Source organism: Chiroxiphia lanceolata, chromosome 6 (assembly GCF_009829145.1).
Source record: "Chiroxiphia lanceolata isolate bChiLan1 chromosome 6, bChiLan1.pri, whole genome shotgun sequence".
Taxonomy (NCBI): domain Eukaryota; kingdom Metazoa; phylum Chordata; class Aves; order Passeriformes; family Pipridae; genus Chiroxiphia; species Chiroxiphia lanceolata.
In genome coordinates this window covers 228,902-247,064 of record NC_045642.1, presented here as the reverse complement: position 1 = coordinate 247,064, position 18,163 = coordinate 228,902, and the positions used below count along the sequence as shown (strand labels likewise).

The 18,163-nt window shown below is 60.3% G+C and overlaps 3 protein-coding genes across 14 annotated transcripts; 1 reads left to right on the top strand and 2 right to left on the bottom strand.

Moving 5' to 3' along the window:
* Window positions 1-53: 53 nt before the first annotated feature.
* On the bottom strand, window positions 54-3,497 carry VPS37C (VPS37C subunit of ESCRT-I). 2 transcript variants are annotated; one of them, XM_032691763.1, is made up of 6 exons: window positions 3,448-3,497; window positions 3,006-3,126; window positions 2,305-2,409; window positions 2,067-2,238; window positions 1,775-1,857; window positions 54-1,537 (listed from the first exon to the last, which is right to left on the bottom strand). In XM_032691763.1, the coding sequence occupies exons 3-6, from the start codon at window positions 2,395-2,397 to the stop codon at window positions 851-853; spliced, it is 1,035 nt and encodes a 344-aa protein (XP_032547654.1). In that variant the 5' UTR covers window positions 2,398-2,409; window positions 3,006-3,126; window positions 3,448-3,497; the 3' UTR covers window positions 54-850. The 2 variants fall into 2 exon arrangements, with proteins under 2 accessions (XP_032547654.1, XP_032547655.1); XM_032691764.1 differs by having other exon boundaries at window positions 2,067-2,160.
* LOC116788717 (pepsin A-like) lies at window positions 3,476-10,237 on the top strand. Its single transcript, XM_032691762.1, has 10 exons — window positions 3,476-3,697; window positions 7,400-7,516; window positions 7,595-7,739; window positions 8,523-8,640; window positions 8,872-8,990; window positions 9,070-9,269; window positions 9,381-9,497; window positions 9,578-9,716; window positions 9,792-9,884; window positions 9,973-10,237. Exons 2-10 carry the CDS (start codon window positions 7,461-7,463, stop codon window positions 10,120-10,122), a joined length of 1,137 nt encoding a protein of 378 aa, XP_032547653.1. The 5' UTR covers window positions 3,476-3,697; window positions 7,400-7,460; the 3' UTR covers window positions 10,123-10,237.
* Window positions 8,516-17,685, bottom strand: VWCE (von Willebrand factor C and EGF domains). Of its 11 annotated transcripts, none has more exons than XM_032691742.1 (21): window positions 17,032-17,685; window positions 16,018-16,112; window positions 15,852-15,867; window positions 15,280-15,408; window positions 15,075-15,191; window positions 14,888-15,004; window positions 14,413-14,541; window positions 14,037-14,314; window positions 13,870-13,963; window positions 13,717-13,799; window positions 13,565-13,631; window positions 13,377-13,486; window positions 13,099-13,216; window positions 12,606-12,691; window positions 12,372-12,468; window positions 12,213-12,295; window positions 11,961-12,051; window positions 11,793-11,875; window positions 11,375-11,465; window positions 9,053-11,273; window positions 8,516-8,969 (listed from the first exon to the last, which is right to left on the bottom strand). In XM_032691742.1, exons 1-20 carry the CDS (start codon window positions 17,642-17,644, stop codon window positions 10,696-10,698), a joined length of 3,075 nt encoding a protein of 1,024 aa, XP_032547633.1. In that variant the 5' UTR covers window positions 17,645-17,685; the 3' UTR covers window positions 8,516-8,969; window positions 9,053-10,695. The 11 variants fall into 11 exon arrangements, with proteins under 11 accessions (XP_032547633.1, XP_032547634.1, XP_032547637.1 ...); XM_032691743.1 differs by having other exon boundaries at window positions 13,377-13,462; XM_032691746.1 differs by having other exon boundaries at window positions 15,852-15,941; window positions 17,032-17,215.
* Between the last annotated feature and the right edge of the window lie 478 nt (window positions 17,686-18,163).

Here is an 18,163-nt window from a genome sequence, read left to right as displayed (position 1 = left end):
CACAGGCGGATGCTCCGTCATTCCCGAACGAAACACTGGCTGTGACTGCAGCATGGAATTAATTAATGCAGTTTTATTACTGTAATTAACCCCAGGGATGGAATTGCTTCCATGAAATCCCACAAAGCCCCATCCTAGTCCATTAGTAACCACTCCTTATAAATAACTCCCAGGGATACGGGCGGGACTCGTAGGATAAAGTGCTGAGCAAAGCAAATCCCATTCCCGGCGTTTGTCGTTCCCTCTGTCTCCAAGTGTTTCCTGAGAAGGGGGATGTGAGGAGCCCGGAAAACCACGTGGGAGGTCGGGAATACCAGAGGCTGGGTGGGAATCACCGACTCCCAGACAATCCTGGAGTGGCTGGGTGGGAAGGGATCATCTCATTCCAACCATGTTCCACTAATCCAAGCGGATCCAAGCCCCGTCCAACTTGTCCTTGGACACTTCCAGGGATGGAGCAGCCACAGCTTCCCTGGGAAATCCATTCCAGTGCTTCACCAACCTCGCAGGGAGGAACTTCTTCCCAATATCCCATTAAACACATCCTCTGGCAGCGGGAAGCCATTCCCCTTTATCCCATCATTCCAGCCCATTATATCCAAGCCCTTTTCCAGTTCTTTTGGAGCCCACTTAGGCTCTGGAAGGTGCTCCAAGGTCTCCCTGGAGCCTTCTCCTCTCTGGAATTTCAGCCCTGAGGGGCTGCTCCTTCCTGCTATATCCAGCTAGGAATCACCTGGCTCTGACTCCTGGAGCTGTGACTCTCATCCCACGGAATTCCTGGGATTCCACCTGTTCCTCAATCCCCAGAAAAAGAAGGAAGCAGCAGAGGATGCTCCCGGAAAGTCCTGGATTAGTATCCAGGCCAAGCCGGACGGGAAGGGTTGGGAGGGGGGGGGTATCCAAAGGGTGGGGGAGCCCCGGGATACGGAGGCTGTGCCGGGATCGGGAAATTCGGGAGAGGGGGCTGGGTGGGATAGGGCGGCCTTCCTGCTCCAGGGGGGATGTAGGGAGAGTATCCCGGCCTGGGAGGAGGAGGAGACGGACTGGGACCGGGATACGGCGCCGGCTGCGGAGGGGCCCGGGATGGAGACCAGGAATAGCCTCCGGAGGCGGCTCTGGGAGCCTGAGCCGACGGATATCCAGGAGCTGGGTAAGGAAAGGGCTGGGAGCCGGGCTGGGAAGCAGCCGGAGCTGCCGGGAAAGGCGCGGGAGGCAGCGCTCCGTGGGCCGGGGGGCCGGGAGGGAGCGCGGGAGCCGGGCTGTAGGGAAGGGGGAAGGGAGGGGATCCCGCTGGGAAGGGCTGCGGAGGATCCCCGGAGCCGGGAATGTGAGGAGCAGGAGGGACAGGAGGAGGAGGAGGAGGAGGAGGAGCCTGCGAGTCCCGGCTGGATTCCTGGGGTCCCTCCGACTTCCTCACGATCTCCTGCAGCTTTTCCACGCGGACCCGGCGCAGGTGGGACAACTTCCTCATGGTGGCAAACTGCTCCAGGAACGTCTCCAAGGGCACTTCGCCCTCCAGGAATTTCTCCGCCATTTTCTGGAAGAGAGGAACAGCCTCGGCTTCATCCCGGGATCCCTCGGCTCCTCTTCCCTCATCCCGCTTCGGGATTTAGGTCTTCCCCGGGCTCCACACGAACAAGGATCCACCCGATTGTTGGGAGGGGAAAGACCAGCAAATTCCGGGTACAACCCAAGATTTTTGGGATTGGGGTTAGCTGGGAGTCTTTGAGGATGAAGCCCCGGGATTCCCGATGGATTGAAGCCCTGAGCTCACCTCGGATTCCTCCTCAATCTTCTGACTTTCCACCTGGAGCAGCTCCAGCAGAGTCTGCGGCTGCAGCGCTGCCGAGGATTTCTCTGGGAAAACCGTGGAAGGAAAAAAAAAAAACCCACGGAAAAATCACGACCATGGGGAAAAACCAGCAGAGATCCCACAGGATCAGCCTCGGGAATCGCTCGGGGAAGGAGCAAAACCCAAAAGGATCTCTCCTGGGAAAAAAGTGGGATCTCGGCTTTCTGGGAAGCAGAATCCTTCACTCCCGAGCCAGGATGATCCCAGGGCTCACCCAGCTTTTCCTTCTGCTCCCGGCACCTCCCAGCCAGTTCCTGCAGCTCCAGGTATTTCTTGGAGAGGTCGCTTCGTCCCGATTCCAGCGGCGCCTGGAATTTCAGGTTCTGCTCGGCCAAGCTCCGGTTGGAAGCCAAGGCCATTTCCCGCTCCAGCTGCAGCTCCTGCACCTGCGGAATTTGGGAAGTGACGCCGGGAACGGGATGAGGGAGCCCCAGGGTGACCCCCCCACCAACCTCCTGCGATTCCAGAGCCAAGCGCTCGATTTCCTGGGAATCCTCCTGCAGCTCCCGGAGCTCCTCCACCGTCCGGTTCCTGAGCGTCTCCATCCTCCTGGATTCCTGGGACACGGAAAAGGAGGCGGATAAATCCCCCAATCCAGCTGTTTGTCCTTGCAGGGACTGAACTCCAGCTTTGTTAAACCTCCTGGAGCAGCTTCTGTAAGAAATCAGCGAGCAACATTCCCACTAATTCCTCCTTCAGGAATGATGTTTTTCCACCTTCTCCCAGCTTTTCCCAGCCTGTTCGGAAAGAATTTTGTGCATCCCAGAGGGTTTTGTCGAGGAAAACCCCACTCCCAGCCCCGACCAGCAAATTCCAGCTGAATCTCTACCCCATTTTCCAGATTCTGACTCATTCCAGGCTCCATCCCACCCCAAATTCCCATTCTTCCAAGGAAACCTGGACCTGCTCCTATCCCACTGTTTCCAAAGGGTTGGAAAAGATCTTATGGATCATCCAGTTCCACCCTCTGAGGTGGAAAGCAGTGAAATAACGCAAAATCCAGGATTTCCAGTGTTATATCTGCGATTTATCCCAAATATTCCAGGTTTTCCGATAACGTGTAGGAATTATCCCACGTTTGTGGCGCAAATTCCAAGAGCTGGGAGGGGATAATGCGGGAATGCCATAAAAAAACCAGGGACACCCCACAAACCTGCGCCGTCCTGATGGCTCCCGGCTCTTCTACCTCTTATCCAAGTGGAGCATCCCAAGGATTTCACGCCGGCAATGTCGCAAGAGCCTCAGGAATGTCTCAATCCATGATCCCGATAAACCTGTCCGAGGGGAAAACAGGGAATTGCGTCCCGCGCTGCAGGCGCGGGGCTTTCCCCCCGCAGGGGAATCACCCGATTCAGGAGTTTTTTTGTCTCTTAACGAAATGTTATGGAGTTTAAACGGGAAAAACGGGAATGCCGGGAGCGGGAAAACTCAAGAACAGGCTCTGGGAAGCGCCCAACGGCGCTCAGCGGGGTGGAAGCGAAGCACTGGGTGATTGCACGGCAGAAACGAGCGGGAGCAGCCGCGTTAGCGCCGTTATGCCGCCGTTATTCCCGGTATTCCCGATATTTCCATTCCCGGCCCAGCCCCGGACCCACCGTAGACCCTCCGCCCGCCGCCACTTCCGGGTTCCGGTGCAGACCGGAAGTGGGCGGGGCCATTTCCCACAGGGAGGGGGGACGCCCCCCCCCGCCTCCTCCCCCCCTCGAGAGGCCGCGGGTGGTTCCTCCCGGCGCCGCCATGTTGGGGGGGGCGGGATTTGGGAGCAATTTAATGGATTTTTTTCCTAATTAATCAATGTTTGGATGCCCAGAGGGCTCCTGCCGGGTCATAGCCGCTCTAGGATTTATATCCTTCGTGGTTTTGGGGTGGAGGAGCGCCGAGAGAGGTGGAGAAAGGGGTTTGGAGAAGGGCCATAGCATAATAGGGAATGGGGTTGTATGGACACGGCGAGGGGTTCAGTGGGATTTTGGGAATAAATCCTGCCCTGTGAGGGTGGTAAAACCCTGCGATGGATTTCCCAGGGAAGCTGTGCCTGCCCCAGCCCTGGAAGTGCCCAAGGCCCGATTGGAAGTGGTTTAGGAAAAACACACAGAGCTCAGCAACATCCCAAAAAACCCAGATAACGTCCCAAAAAATTCCTGTAATGGCGGGTTTTCCCAGCTGGAACCAAGAGATCAAAGCAAATCCCTTTGGAATACCTGGATTAGCCCCTCCTGACATGAAACAGGGATATGTTTCCTGGAATGTATCTGGAAGCTCCAATCCCATCACTTGAAACACAAATCCAAGCCTCACTTTTCCCAAATTAACTCCAGATTCCCAAATCCCAGACAGGGATGAGGAATGAGGAGAGCAGCTCCTTCAGAAGACAGCAGAAGGTTGTTCCCAAAGTGCCCCCGGGATCCAGGAAAGGCACCTCTGATCCCACAAGTCACCTGAGCCTTTGTTGTGGAATAGGTGGGAATCACATGATCCCAAAAAATTCCAGTTGAATCAAGGACAACTTGTTCCCAGCGCAGCTGATAAACAGGTCAAACTCCCAATGTTATGGGAAAACAAAGGGACTCGACTTTCCAAAGGGAAAGAAATGCTTTCCAGGCTTGTTTGGAGCAGTTTTCCAAACACATGGAAAAGCTGGAAAATGTTTAGTTAACATTTGATACAAAAATTATGGAATGGGGAGAGGAAAAATTAAGGTTTTTGTGGAATAAATGGGAAAATATCCATTTAATTGTTATCCAGCAATAAAAAAATTGGATAAAGGGGTGTTTTGGGGAGGATATTCCCATTAAAAGTTTATTAATATGCTTAATTTCCATGGGTTTGGAAGGATATTCCCATTACCTCTTTATTAATATCCTTAATTCCCATTAAAATAGTTCCACCTGGGATTCTTTTACATTAAAATTTAAGGATTGAGGATAAATTAAATTGTATTCAGACTTGCAAGGAATAAATGGGAAAATATCCATTTAAGTATGTTATCTGGCAATAGAAATTGGGATAATTTTTCCTTTTTAAAGGATATTCCCATTATTTTCTTATTAATCCCCCTAATTTCCATAAATCCCACCCAAAATCAGGTAGGAAAAGGTTATCTGAGGTCCCTGTCCGGCAGAATTCCATTCCCACAGGGAATGCCAAGATCCTTGATAACTTAATTCAATATTTTTAAGCAAATCCCGGAGATTTGCCTCCTCGGGAGCCTCAGAATTCCCTCCTTTCATCTGACAGCTCCGATAAAGCTCCGGGGTGATAAAGGGACAAGAAGAACTGGGAACAGGGCCTGGAAAACAAGTTTCCTTCCTGAATCCATTCCAAGATAAGCCCTGACTCCGTTAGGGGATTTTTTGGGGGTAAAATTAAGGAAGTTCCCGGGCTTTTGATGTCCCAAAAGCCGGAAAATCCCGAAGTATTGATTCAGAGGGTGATTCCTGTGGGAGTTAAATCCATCCCAAGTGGCGTTTCCACGTTAAAACCAGGATTTTCTGGGAACAAGCCTAAATTTTTTGGAGGGAGGGTTTGACCAGGAATCTCTGGCTGAATAAAACCAGGATTTTCTGGGAACAAGCCTAAATTTTTTGGAGGGAGGGTTTGACCGGGAATCCCTGGCTGAATCAGGAATGGATCCAGATCCGGGTTTTTTGGGGATCTTCCCATCCTTTGGTGCCCTCTGGTGCCAAGGAAAGCTGGGACAGGGAGGCCTCGGTCACCTGCTCCCGACCTAAAATCCCAGCTCCAGGATGGATTATTCCAGGATCCCTGAATTTCCCCACCGAGGTTGGAAAAATCCCGATTTCTCCCTGAGGAAAAGCCATTTCACACCCTCAAAGGGGTTATTTTTTTCCATCCTCCCACCTTTTTATTCCTGATTTAATTAGTGGTGAACATTAATTCCCATTTTCTCCCCGTCCCTGAATCCCACAGCTTCTTCCTGCTGGGGATAAGGATTCATCCAAAAATCTGGCAGGATTTTGCCTCCTGGGGATGGGATTTACAACCAACTTGTCCCGAAACTTCCCATCCCTGGCAAAAACTTTCCACTGGAAAATCTGGAGTCCTGATCCCCCGGGATGGCAGCTCTGGGAATTAAATGGATAACCAGCTCTGGGATAAGGGAATATTTTTGTTTTCCCTCCTGTTTTGGCCAAAAAACAGGGACAACTTGGAAGCTCCAAATTTTCAGGGACACCTTCCACTAGTCCAGGTTGCTCCAAGCCCTTTTCCAGCCTGGCATTCGGCAATTCCAGGGATGGGGCAGCCACAGCTTTCCTGGGAAATCCATTCCAGTGCTTCACCACCCTCACAGGGAAGGATTTATTCCCAATATCCTGTTTAAATCCCCCCTTTTCCAGTTTGGAGCCATTCCCCCTTGTCCTGTCGCTCCATTCCCATTCCCAAAATCCCTCTCCCGCTCTCCTGGAGCCCCTTGAGGCACTGGAAGAGGCTCCAAGATTTCCCCGGAGCTTCTCTTCTCCAGGCTGGACAATTCCAGCTCTCCCAGCCTTTCCCATCCCTCGGATCACCTCCTCTGCCTTTGCTCCAACACTTCCATGTCTTGCTTCCACTGGGATTTCATCCCTCTCACCCTTTCCCGGCGCTGCTGGAGAACTGGGACCAGCTGTGGGGTCAAAGTGGGAGCAGCCAGGGGAAGGTCCGGCTCCGGATGCCACTGGAATGCTGAAGGTCACTGGAGCTGGGCCGGGAATCTTGGCTTCCCTCACGGCACCACGTGGATCCTGGAACGGTCACCTTGTCCGGGAGGAGATCAAAGGATCAAAGGCTCCCTAAGGCCAGAGCTGGAATTCTTCCCTTGGAATCAGCCCCATTCCCGGCTCAGAAGAACAAAAGAATCTGAGGATTGGGGCTGAATTCCATAGGGGGGAGTGAAATGGATAAAAAACCCTGAGGGATGTTGGGAGAAAAGGGATGAAGCAGCGGGTTATCCCAGAGGAAAAAAGGAGGATGGGATGTGTTGGAGGGGCTTGGGAAGGAGAAGGGCTTGGCTGATTCCCAGAATGGAAAATCTGGAGCTGGCAGCCTGAAAATCCCGCATGGCTTGGCCGGAGGAAAAGGCTCTGGAGAGACCTTGGAGCCCCCAAAGCAACTCCAGGAGAGCTGGAGAGGGACCTTGGAAAAGGGCCTGGAATGATAGGACACACAGGGAACAGCTTCCCAGTGCCAGAGGGTGGGTTTAGGTGGGATAGTGGGAATGAATCCTTCCCTGGGAGGGTAACGAGGCCCTGGAATGGATCTCCCAGGAAAGCCTTGGCTGCCTCATCCCTGGTGAGCTGCAATCCATGGATCAAACCTTCCAGCCGGGAGCTGGGGGCGATCCAGGGGTCAAACCCAACCCCACATTCCCACCGGCTCCCAGCGCCTTCCCTCGGGACACTGGGAGCGCTTCCCTCCCATCCCAGCATCCCGACCTCACCCCTGGGAGTAAGGGCTTGACATTCCCCCCCTTCCCCAGCCACCTTCCTTAAGGACATTGTGATAAGAATCCCGGGAACCGTTTGCTTTCCTTATCGGAGCCACCGGCCAAACACGGGAGCCGGGATATAAGGAGCGGGAGCGGAGGCTCACTCACATTCCCGGAGCTCCCACCATGAAGCTGCTCCTGCTCCTCTCCCTGGTGGTCCTGGCCCAGGGCCTGGGGACCAGGTGAGCGCCAGGAAGGGCCCCCGTCCCAAAGGATGCGGGATGTGGGATGATCCCGGTGACGGATCCCGGTGTCCGCAGGGTGCCCCTGAGGAAGATGAAGTCGCTGCGGGAGAGGCTGCGGGAGCAGGGATTGCTGGAGAGTTTCCTGGAGCAGAATCCCTATAACCTGGCTGCCAAGTACTTCCCTGGGATCGCTGTGGAGCCCCTGCAGAACTACATGGATGTGAGGGAATGGGATCGGGATCGGGGGGGGGGGCACGGGGGCCACTATCCCCTTTCCAATCCCACCATCCTTTTCCCTATCCCACCATCCCCTTTCCAATCCCACCATCCTTTTCCCTATCCCACCATCCCCTTTCCAATCCCACCATCCTTTTCCCTATCCCACCATCCCCTTTCCAATCCCACCATCCTTTTTCCTATCCCACTATCCCCTTTCCAATCCCACCATCCTTTTTCCTATCCCACTATCCCCTTTCCAATCCCACCATCCTTTTTCCTATCCCACTCTCCCCTTTCCAATCCCACCATCCTTTTTCCTATCCCACTATCCCCTTTCCAATCCCACCATCCTTTTTCCTATCCCACTCTCCCCTTTCCAATCCCACTATCCTTCTTCCTATCCCACTCACCCCTTCCACATCCCATTACCTCCTTCCCACTATTCCCTTCCCCCCCCCACTATCCCTCTCCATTATCCCCTTCTCAGTCCCACTATCCCATTCCCACTATCCTCTTTTCAATCCCACTGTTCCCTTCCCAATCCCACTGTCCCATTCCCACTATCCCCTTTTCAGTCCCGCCATCCCTTTCCCTATCCCACTATCCCCTCCCCACTAAGCACTTCCCCATCCCACTGTCCCCATTCCGCTCTCCCCTTCCCTAACCCATTATCCCCATTCCCACCCCATTACCCTCTTCCCACTATCCCCTTCCCCATCCCACTATCCCCACCCCACTCTCCCCTTCCCAATCCCACTCTTCCTTTCCCACCCCGCTCTGACAGGACGAGTACTTCGGCACCATCTCCATTGGGACTCCAGCCCAGGAATTCACCGTCGTCTTCGACACCGGCTCTTCCAACCTTTGGGTTCCCTCTGTCTTCTGCTCCAGCCCAGCCTGCAGTAGGTGTCTGGAATGTGTCTGGAATGTGTCCAGAGTGTATCCAGGTGTCCGGAATGTCTCCGGGTGTCCGGAGTGTGTCCGGCAGCCCTGTGGCTTCTTGGACGCTGGGGAATCCCCCAGGCCTTGGGAGCCAGGGATGGCTCTGCCCCATCTCTCCCGGGGACACTGAGGTGCCACCCTCATTCCCAATGGCCTCATTCCCGTGATTCCCTCCCTCCCGACCCTTTCAGGGAACCACAACCGCTTCAATCCCGCGGATTCCTCCACCTTCCTGAGCACCAACGACACCCTGTTCATTGCCTACGGCACAGGAAGCATGTCCGGAGTCCTGGGATACGACACCGTCAACGTAGGGCCGCTCCGTCCTTCCCATCCCGTGGGATCCGGGATCCCGGGAGGCCCCAGCCACACCTCTCTCCCTTTCCCAGGTCGCCGGGATCAACGTCCGGAACCAGATTTTCGGGCTGGCGGAGACAGAGCCGGGGGATTTCTTCTACTACACCCCCTTCGATGGAATCCTGGGATTGGCATTCCCGAGCATCGCCTCCTCCGGAGCCACCCCCGTCTTCGACAACATGATGATGGAAAGGCTCGTGGATCGGGATCTCTTCTCTGTCTACCTGAGCAGGTAAATCCCGGCCAGAGCCGCTGAGGAGTTCTCCCGTCTCCCTCCCGCCGGTGCCGGTTTCCCAGTGGGAATGGCAGGGTGGGCAATCCCTGGATGGATCCCTCTTTTCAGGGATGACAAAGCCGGAAGCTTTGTCCTGTTCGGCGCCATCGATCCCTTTTACACCGCCAAAGGAATCTCCTGGATCCCGCTCTCCGCCGAGACCTACTGGCAGATCACCATGGACAGGTATTCCCGGGAAGCTCCCCCAGCCGGTGTTTTTGGGGAATCCCGACCTCGGGAAGCTCACCCCGCGTCCCTTTTTCCAGCGTCTCCATCAACGGGGCGGCGGCGGCCTGTTCCTCGGGATGCCAGGCCATCGTGGATACGGGAACATCCCTGCTGGCCATGCCCGTCCGAGCCTTCCGCATCGTCATGAGCGCCCTCGGCGCCAGCTCCAACGGCGAGGTGAGCCCTCGGGACGCTTCCCAGGATGTTTTTTCCGGGCCGGAATAGCCACTGACCCACCCTGTCCCCGCCCAGATCAGCTGCCAGGCTGCCAGAAGACTGCCCGACCTCGTATTCCATATCCACGGCCAAGCATTCCCGGTGCCGGCCACAGCCTACGTGATCCGGGTGAGCATCCCGCTGGGAACGGGGCTGGAATGACGCGGGGCGGGGATCCCACAGCCGGTGACCCCCCCGTTCCGTGTGCTCGGAGCAGAGCGGCGGGGTCTGCAGCCTGGGATTCCAAGGCATGGATGCCCCCACGGAGGAGGGAGAGCTCTGGATCCTTGGGGACGTGTTTATCCGGGAATACTACGTCGTCTTCGACAGGGCCAACAACAAGGTGGGGCTGTCCCGGCTGCCCTGAGCCGGGATGGGGGATCCCGGCGGTTCCCAGCTTGGGGGCTGGCAGGGATGTTCCTTTTCCCGCCGTTCCCGGCCCCTCCTGCCGCTCCCGAGGACAATAAAGGTGTGGAGAAGCCCCCCTGTGCCGTGTGTCTCTGGGAAGGGCGGGGCATTCCTGGGAATGGGGCGTGTCCCTGGACACCGGTGGGTGTCACCCTCACCTGCATCCCTGGGGACCTTTGTCCATGGAGACTCTCATCCATGTGGATCCTCATCCCTGGGGACCTCCCGGCCCTCGGGATCCTACTCCCTGAGCACCCTCGTCCCCGGGGCCTTCCCAGCCTTGGGAATCCTGATCCCTGGGGATCCCGGCAGGACACGTCCTCCCTGTCCCCAAACTCCAACTCCAGCACTTCCCTCCTCATCCCGCAGAGGCCGCTCATCCCAAAATTCCCGCTGAGGACAAGCCCCGGGCTCCGCGTGTTCCCAAGCAGGAGGGGACAGGGAATAAATACCAGGATGAGTTTATTGGCGGGGGGGGAACAGTCGCCCCCCCTCCCCAGGGGCCTGATCCTGCAGACCCCCCTCCTCTTCCTCATCCTCCTCCTCCTCCCGGCACTCGGCACCTGGGGCTCTTCCCGCTGTCCGGCGGCACCGCAGCGGGATCCGCATTCCCGAGGGATCCCTGAGCCTCGGGGCCGGAGCAGCCCGTGGGATCTGGGGGGGCTGCGGCCTCGGAGGGGGGGTCGGGGGGCACCGAGGGGTGTCCAGAGGGGCTCGGGGTGGTGGGAGGGGGATCCCCGCCATCCCAAATCCCGGGAAAGGGGCTGGGGGCGGTGGATGTGTTGGGAAGCAGGAGCTGGGCCAGGCGGGGGCGGGATTTGGGGGCACTGGGGTGGGAGGTGCCAGGGGGTGAATCCTTAGGGATTGGGGACTGGGAGGAGGATGGGGACAGGGAGGACGGGAATGAGGATGGGGAGTGGGAGGAGGAGGGGGATGAGGATGGGGACAGGGATTGGGATGAGGATGGGAATAGGGATGAGGACGAGGATGAGGATGGGGCCAGGGAGGAGAATGGGGACGAGGACTGGGCCAGAGATGGGGCCAGGGATAGGGACGGGGCCAGGGATGGGGCCAGGTCACTGCCCTGCAGCGGGAGCCGGACTTCTGTGGCTGGCACAGGGATGACTTTGGTCAGTTCCCGCCCCTCCCCCGGGACCCCCAGCCTGGCGTGGGGGTCCCCCGAGTGCCAGGAGTTCTGGGAATCCCATTACCTGGGCAGGGTGGGCAGCAGGGAGCGGGAATCGCGGGGGGCTCAGAGCAGGAGTGGGGGCACGGCCGCTCCTCACAGGTCACCTCCCCGAGCTGGCACAGGGGGGGCACGGTGGGTCAGCCGGGCCTGCCAACCCCCCCGGGGCACAATGGCACCGGCACGAGCACCCCGTGGGCACAGGGACCCCACGGACACGGGCACCCCATGGGCACAGGGACCCCACGGACACGGGCACCCCATGGGCACAGGGACCCCACGGACACGGGCACCCCATGGGCACAGGGACCCCATGGACACGGACACCCCCACAGGCACGGGGACCCTACAGACCGGGGCACCCCGTGAACCCCAAAGGCATCCCATGGGGATGAGGACCCCCGGACCCCCCGTGGTCCCCGCTGTGTCCCCTCCCCGCTCACCTGGCAGGCGCAGCGGGTGCAGGGCTGCCCCTCGGGGGTGAAGCTCTGCCCGTTCTCCACCTTCCTGCCGCGGTAGTTGCAGTCTGGGGGGGTGGGGAGGGCTCGCTCAGGGGGCTCCGAGGGGCTCGAGGGGGGGGGTGTTCGGGGACCCCCCGACCCCCCCGTTACCGTCACAGACGGGGCAGCAGCGGCCCTCGGGGTGGAAGGGGTAGGAGCACACGATGGCACATTCCAGAGGCGAGCAGGCCACCGATCCCAGCTGCGAGAGACCGGAGAGACCCCGTTAGGAACCCCCGGCAACGCCCCCGGAGCGTTTTGTTTTGTTTTTGTTTTTTTTCCTGCAACGGAGTTAAAAATCCCGGGATCAGCCCGTGGAACTGGAGCCCCGAAGGCTGCGGAGGTGCCCGGCCCGGCCCTCACCAGGCAGATGCAGCTGAGACACGGATCCAGCTCCGACGGGAAGGTCTCGTTGTTGGAGAACACCCGCCCCATGTAGGTGCAGCCTGCGGGCAGAGCGGCTCGCGTGGGGGCCCCGGGCGGCTCGGAGTTCCCGGGCCGGGAATTCCAGCGCCTCCTCACCTGCGGAGCAGTCGGGGCAGCACTGCCCGGGGATCCGGATGGGATAGGGACAGGTCTCCAGGCATTCCGTGCGCCGGCAGCTCACGGAGCCGTCTGCCTGCGGGCGGGGACACCTCCACAGACACCTCGGCATTCCCGAGCCCGCCGGGGGGTCCGCGGGCATCCCGAGGGCGGGAATGGGGAGCGGGGACGGGGACAGGCAGCAGGAGGGAAGCAGAGCAGGTTCTCATTCACCTGGCAGATGCATAACTCACAGGGATCGCCCGGAGACCAGAGCTGTCCCACGGGAAACTGCACGCCGTTGTCCTCCAGGAAGCAACCTGGGAAGGCTCCCTGTGCCCAGCTGGCCCCTAAAATCCACCTTCCCCTACACTCCCCCCTCCCTGGGCCCCGGGATTCCCAGTTTCCCACCCTTCACCCATCCCCACGTATTCCCACATCCCACCCCCTCGGCCCCTGGGCTGTCCCCCTCATCCCTCTCTCCCTGTTCCTCCATCCTGTCCTCACTGTCCCCCAGCTGTCCCCCACATCCCACCCTCTCCATCCCCAAAATATCCCCACAGCCCTCCCACCTTTCCCATCCCCAAGTGTCCCCCACAACTTGTCCCCCACATTCCAACCCCCTTTTTTTCCCCCCAGCTGTTCCCCACATCCCACTGTCCCTGTCTCCAGCCGGCCCCCTTATCCCATCCTCCCCATTCCCGGGTGCATCCCTATCCCGACTGACCGGCGGGGGCCGGAGGGTCCCGGCAGGAGGAGCAGCACTGCCCGGGGCGCAGGAGCCGCTGGTGCTGGGGGCAGTCCAGGATGGGACAGGGAGTGAAGGAACATTCCACCTCCCCGCCCTGGGAACGTGGGAATGTGTCACCGGGTGTTCCCCCACATCCAGCCCCAGCCTCGAGAGAGCCGGGATACCCACAGGGTCCCTGGGCACCCTCATTCCTGGGGTGTCCCATCCCCGGGGCTCGTCATCCCGTGGGATTCCCATCCCTGGGGTTTCCCCACCTGGCAGACGCAGGTGGTGCATCCGTCCCCGTCCGGGCTGAACCGGGCCCCGTGCGCGTACGTGCGGCCCCGGAAACTGCACTTGGCTGGGAAAGGCGGAGTCAGGAGGGCTGGAGATCCAAGCGCGGATCCTCCCGAACCCTCATCCCAGCCCGGGGGTCCCCCCACCCCCGGATTGGGGGTCTCACCCGGATGGCAGGGGCTGGGGCAGGAGCCTGCAGGGCATTCCGGGGAAAGGCAGGAGACGTTCCCGGCCTGTGGATGAAGGTGGGATGAGGGTCCCCAAGGCTGGGAGGTCCCCAGGGCTCCGGGGGAATTCTCCCACCCCGATCCAGCTCACCAAGCAGATGCAGATGGAGCAATTCCCATCGGATGGGGAGAAGACATCGCCCTCTGCTCTGGCCACCCCCTCGTGGAGGCACCCTGTGATCCAGGGGGGATCATCAGGGAGGGATATCCCGGGAATTGCGGGGTTGGGGGGGCCGGGACTCACCTGTGCAGGCGGGGCAGCACCCCCCGGCCGGAGCGGGAAGGGGGTGGGAGCAGGGAATGGAGCAGCTCACAGCGTCACACAGGACTCGTCCCTCCTGCCGGGACACGCGTGGCTCATCCCAGGTCGGGATGGTGCCGAGGGAAGGTGTGGGATGGTGGGATTCTCACCTGGCAGGTGCAGCTCCGGCATCCCGGCTCTGTCCAGCGAGCGCCGGGCTCCCGGGAAACCCCGCGGTGCCGACAGCGAGGGGACGGTGGGATGGAGGTACCGGGAGACAGGGACGGAGAAGAGGGTGGGAATTGGGTCCCGGGAGCTGCCACAGGGATGTGGGGAGAGGGGGAGCCCCTTGGGAGCAGGTGGGAGCCAGGAGGGAGCAGGACGAGGGTGGGCGGGTGCTGCAGGGATTGCAGGATGGGTGACGGGGCCAGGATGGCTTTGGGATACCCTGGGAAGGAATCCAGGAAGGAAGAGACATCACTTGGGGTAGGCAAGGAGAGGGAGCATCCTGCTCCACTCTCCCAGCCCGGAGAAGGACATGGATACCTTCGCAGGACACCCTGTCCGTGCTGAGCCGGTACCCGGGGCGGCAGGAACAGCGGAAGCTCCCGGGAATGTTGTGGCAGTTGTGCTGGCAGGAGCGGCGCGTTCCCGGCCGCCGGCATTCATCCACATCTGCGGGAAAAGGGAATGTGGCAGGAGGTGCCACACCCCGGGATGTGACCCAGGGAGGAGCCTGGAGCACCGGGATGTGCCCCCAGCACGGCCCAGGCAGGGACAGGGATAAGGTGGCAGCACTGGGATCGTGGGCCCATGGACAACTGTGTCCCTTGGGATTCAGGGCATGGAGAGGGATGAGGGTCTGGCACAGTGCTCAGGGGCTCATGGCCACCTGCATCCCCCGGGGATTCATGGCACGGGGAGGGAAGGGGGTCTGGTGTGGTGTCCACAGGCTCATGGCCACCTGCATCCCCCGGGGATTCACATCCCGGAGCGGGAAGGGCCCCATCCCGGCGCTCACCCAGGCAGGAATGCCGGTTCCCGTGGAGTTGGTATCCGGGCCGGCAGGAGCAGCGGTAGCTCCCGACGCTGTTCTCGCAGCGGTGCTGGCACGGCGTGGCCTGGCACTCATCCATGTCTGGGAGGGGGGCGGGATGAGGGTCAGGATCCCTCGGCATTCCCGGCCTCCCCTCCGTCCCCCCGCGCACCGCGGCAGCTGCGCCGATCCGTGGAGAGCTCCCGGCCGGAGCCGCACTGGCACACGAATCCGCCCTCCGTGTTCACGCACGGCCCCTCGCAGGCCCCGCTCCGGCACTCGTCGATGTCTGGGGGGAACGCCGGGAATTGGCCTGGGTTTGGGATGCGGGACCTCTGGCTGCCCGCTCCCACCGGGATATTCCCATTCCCGCTCACCGGTGCAGCGGACGCCGTTGGGAGTCTCCGCCATGGAGAAGCCGACGGGACACACGCGGGCGACCTCCTGGCAGCCGCCGTGGTTACAGGACAGGTCACAGCCGTACTCCCCGCACGTTCCCGGCGGATCTGCGGGGTGGATGTGGGGTCAACCAGGCACCGGGGACACCCCGGGAGCAGCCAGCTCCCACCCCGATCCATGGATGCCTCAGGGATGGGGACACTGCTTGGAATGCTGCAAGGGGAGGGGACAGGGAGCAACGGGCCCTGCCAGGATGGGGCCACCTCCATCCCTTGGGATTCGGGGCGTGGAGAGGGAAGGGGGTCTGGCACACGGCCGCCTCCATCTCCTGGGATAAGTGGTGTGGAGAGGGAAGGGAGTCTGGCACAGTATCCGCAGGATCATGGCCACCTCCGTCCCTTGGGATTTGTGGCCTGGAGAGGGAAGGGGGTCTGGCACGGTGCCCATGGACTCGTGTCACCTGCATCCCTTGGGATGTGGGGCACGGAGAGGGAAGGGGGTCCAGCCTGGCATCCATGGACTCACCCCCCCCCCATCCCTTGGGACGTACCTGGGCAGGTGATTCCCTGCTCCCCATCCGGGCACAGGCAGAGGTTGGGAGCGACGCAGGAGCCGCCGCCGCAGCCGAAGGAGCAGAGAGCTGCGGGAATGGGAACGGGAGCTGTGGGAATGGGAGCGGGGACCCCCCGCCCGCCCCCCCGGCTGCCCCTACTCACGCAGGGTGCACTTCCCGCTGCCCGGGGACAGCATCCAGCCAGGACAACATCCGCTGCCGGAGCCCGGGAAGCAAACGTGGGGCCCCCCGCGGCGCCTGCGGGACACCGGAACCTGAGGTCACCCTGTCCCCATCCCTCCCGGATGGATCCAAGGGCCTGGGAATGCCAGGACGTGCCCGCGGGAAGCAGAGCATGGCTTGGATCAGGAGGCGGCAGGAATGGCGAGGGGCCGGGGGCAGAGGGGTCCCAAAAGAAGGTGGGATAGGGAGGGAGGATTGTGTCCCAGTCATCCCAAATATCCCAGTCCGGGCAGCAGGACAGGGATGCAGGGAGAAGGACAGGGATGAGGGGAGAAGGACAGGGATGTGGAGAGAAGGGCAGGGATGTGGGGAGAAGGGCAGGGATGTGGGGAGAAGGGCAGGGATGCGGGGAGCAGGACAGGGATGCGGGGAGAAGGGCAGGGATGCGGGGAGAAGGGCAGGGATGCGGGGAGAAGGGCAGGGATGTGGGGAGAGGGACAGGGATGCAGGGAGAAGGGCAGGGATGTGGGGAGATGGACAGGGATGCGGGGAGCGGGACAGGGATGTGGGGAGCAGAAGAGGGATGCGGGGAGCAGAAGAGGGATGCGGGGAGCAGGACAGGGATGATGGAAGCAGGACAGGGATGCAGGGAGCAGGACAGGGATGCGGGGAGCAGAAGAGGGATGCGGGGAGCAGGACAGGGATGATGGAAGCAGGACAGGGATGCAGGGAGCAGGACAGGGATGCGGGGAGCAGGACAGGGATGCGGGGAGCAGGACAGGGATGCGGGGAGCAGGACAGGGATGCGGGGAGCAGGACAGGGATGCGGGGAGCAGGGTCATGCTCTCCTGGACCTGGGAAGAGGGAGGGAATTGCGGGGTCCCAGCCTGTCCAGGCAGCAGAACGCAGGAATAGCTGGAGCTCGGGACGCTGCCCATTCCAGGTGTAGCTGGAAAAGGGATCAGGAAAAGGGGAGGGGGGGACACAGCTCTACCTCTCCACGGCAAAACTTCCCGGCTTCTTCCTCCCGGGATACCCCCTGGCCTGGCCGCTGGAGAGGAGCAGGGACACACAGGCAGCCTGGAAGAGCAGCTCCACCAACATGACAGGCGGCTCCAGCACTTCCCGGCTCCCGCCTTCCCGCCTCCCTTCCCGCTGGCCCTCGGCCCTGCTCCTCCTCCTCCCGCCGAGCCGGGAACAATGCGGGATCGGCGCGGGATTGGAGCGGGGATTGGAGCGGGGCGGGAGCGGCGCCAGCGGCTCCCACCCACCCCCCAAACCCACGGCGGCTCCGGGATCATCCCGACTTTGTCCCGCTCGCCCGGGATGAGTGGAGTCAGCTCAGACATTCCCGCGGTGGCTCCGGGATAGGGAAGGGGGTCCCCAAGGCGTTGGGAAGCAACAGGGAACGTATCCCCCTTTTCCCTCCTTTCCCACATCTGGCAAAGCTCCGGCCTGGCCTCTTCCCACCCCTCCTCCTCCTCCTTCTCCTGGAGGCCTTCCCAGCCCTGCACACGGCGGATAAAGGGGCCAAAGCGGAGCTGGGATAGTGGGATGCATCCCAAAGGGAGAGGGGGGCTGTGGGACCCCCCATTCCAGGCTCTCATCCAACTCCCCCCAGCCCCTCATCCCATCCTGGAGCTGGGAATGAAGCAAAGGTCACAGGCAGGTAAATGATTGATCCCGGGGAGCAAAGGGCACTGTGGCCTCCAAAATTCCCAATTCAGCACGGATTTTCCCTCACAACCCTGCCCAAGGGTCAGGATCACACAGGCAAGACACAGCAATTCCCAACTGGAGCTGCTGGGAGGGGGTCCCTGCTGGAATAAGGGATGCAGGAGCCACGGTGCTGCCACGGCAAGGTCCTTTCCTAGAGGAATGTGATCCCAAATCCCAGCTCCTGGCCCTGGAAGGGGCTCCGTGGTCCTGGAAAGGGATAAATCCTGATCCAGCCCCGGCGCATGCAGCGCTTTTATCCCAAAAAAAAGGAGGGTGCCAGCATTCCATTGGCACCAGTTTTCCTGGGAAAGGGACAGCACTTCAAAGATCCGCTCCCCGGGCCTCCCAGATTTTGGGAACAAGCTGCTCCAGGCAGGTAAACAAAGCCTGAGGGAATAAAACCAGGA

Bases quoted from the DNA above. Each gene is read 5' to 3' on its own strand.
- VPS37C (XM_032691763.1), bottom strand. From the start codon at position 2,397: ATGGAGACGCTCAGGAACCGGACGGTGGAGGAGCTCCGGGAGCTGCAG. The intron at 2,239-2,304 runs GTTGGTGGGGGG...CAAATTCCGCAG, and splicing joins TGGCTCTGGAATCGCAGGAG to GTGCAGGAGCTGCAGCTGGA. The intron at 1,538-1,774 runs GTGAGCTCAGGG...CCTCTCTTCCAG, and splicing joins AGATTGAGGAGGAATCCGAG to AAAATGGCGGAGAAATTCCT.
- LOC116788717 (XM_032691762.1), top strand. From the start codon at position 7,461: ATGAAGCTGCTCCTGCTCCTCTCCCTGGTGGTCCTGGCCCAGGGCCTG. The intron at 7,517-7,594 runs GTGAGCGCCAGG...CGGTGTCCGCAG, and splicing joins GCCCAGGGCCTGGGGACCAG to GGTGCCCCTGAGGAAGATGA. The intron at 7,740-8,522 runs GTGAGGGAATGG...CCGCTCTGACAG, and splicing joins CCCTGCAGAACTACATGGAT to GACGAGTACTTCGGCACCAT.
- VWCE (XM_032691742.1), bottom strand. From the start codon at position 17,644: ATGAGAGCCTGGAATGGGGGGTCCCACAGCCCCCCTCTCCCTTTGGGA. The intron at 14,542-14,887 runs GTGAGCGCCGGG...CTTTTCCCGCAG, and splicing joins GAACCGGCATTCCTGCCTGG to ATGTGGATGAATGCCGGCGG. The intron at 13,964-14,036 runs GTGAGAATCCCA...GTGTCCCGGCAG, and splicing joins GCCGGAGCTGCACCTGCCAG to GAGGGACGAGTCCTGTGTGA.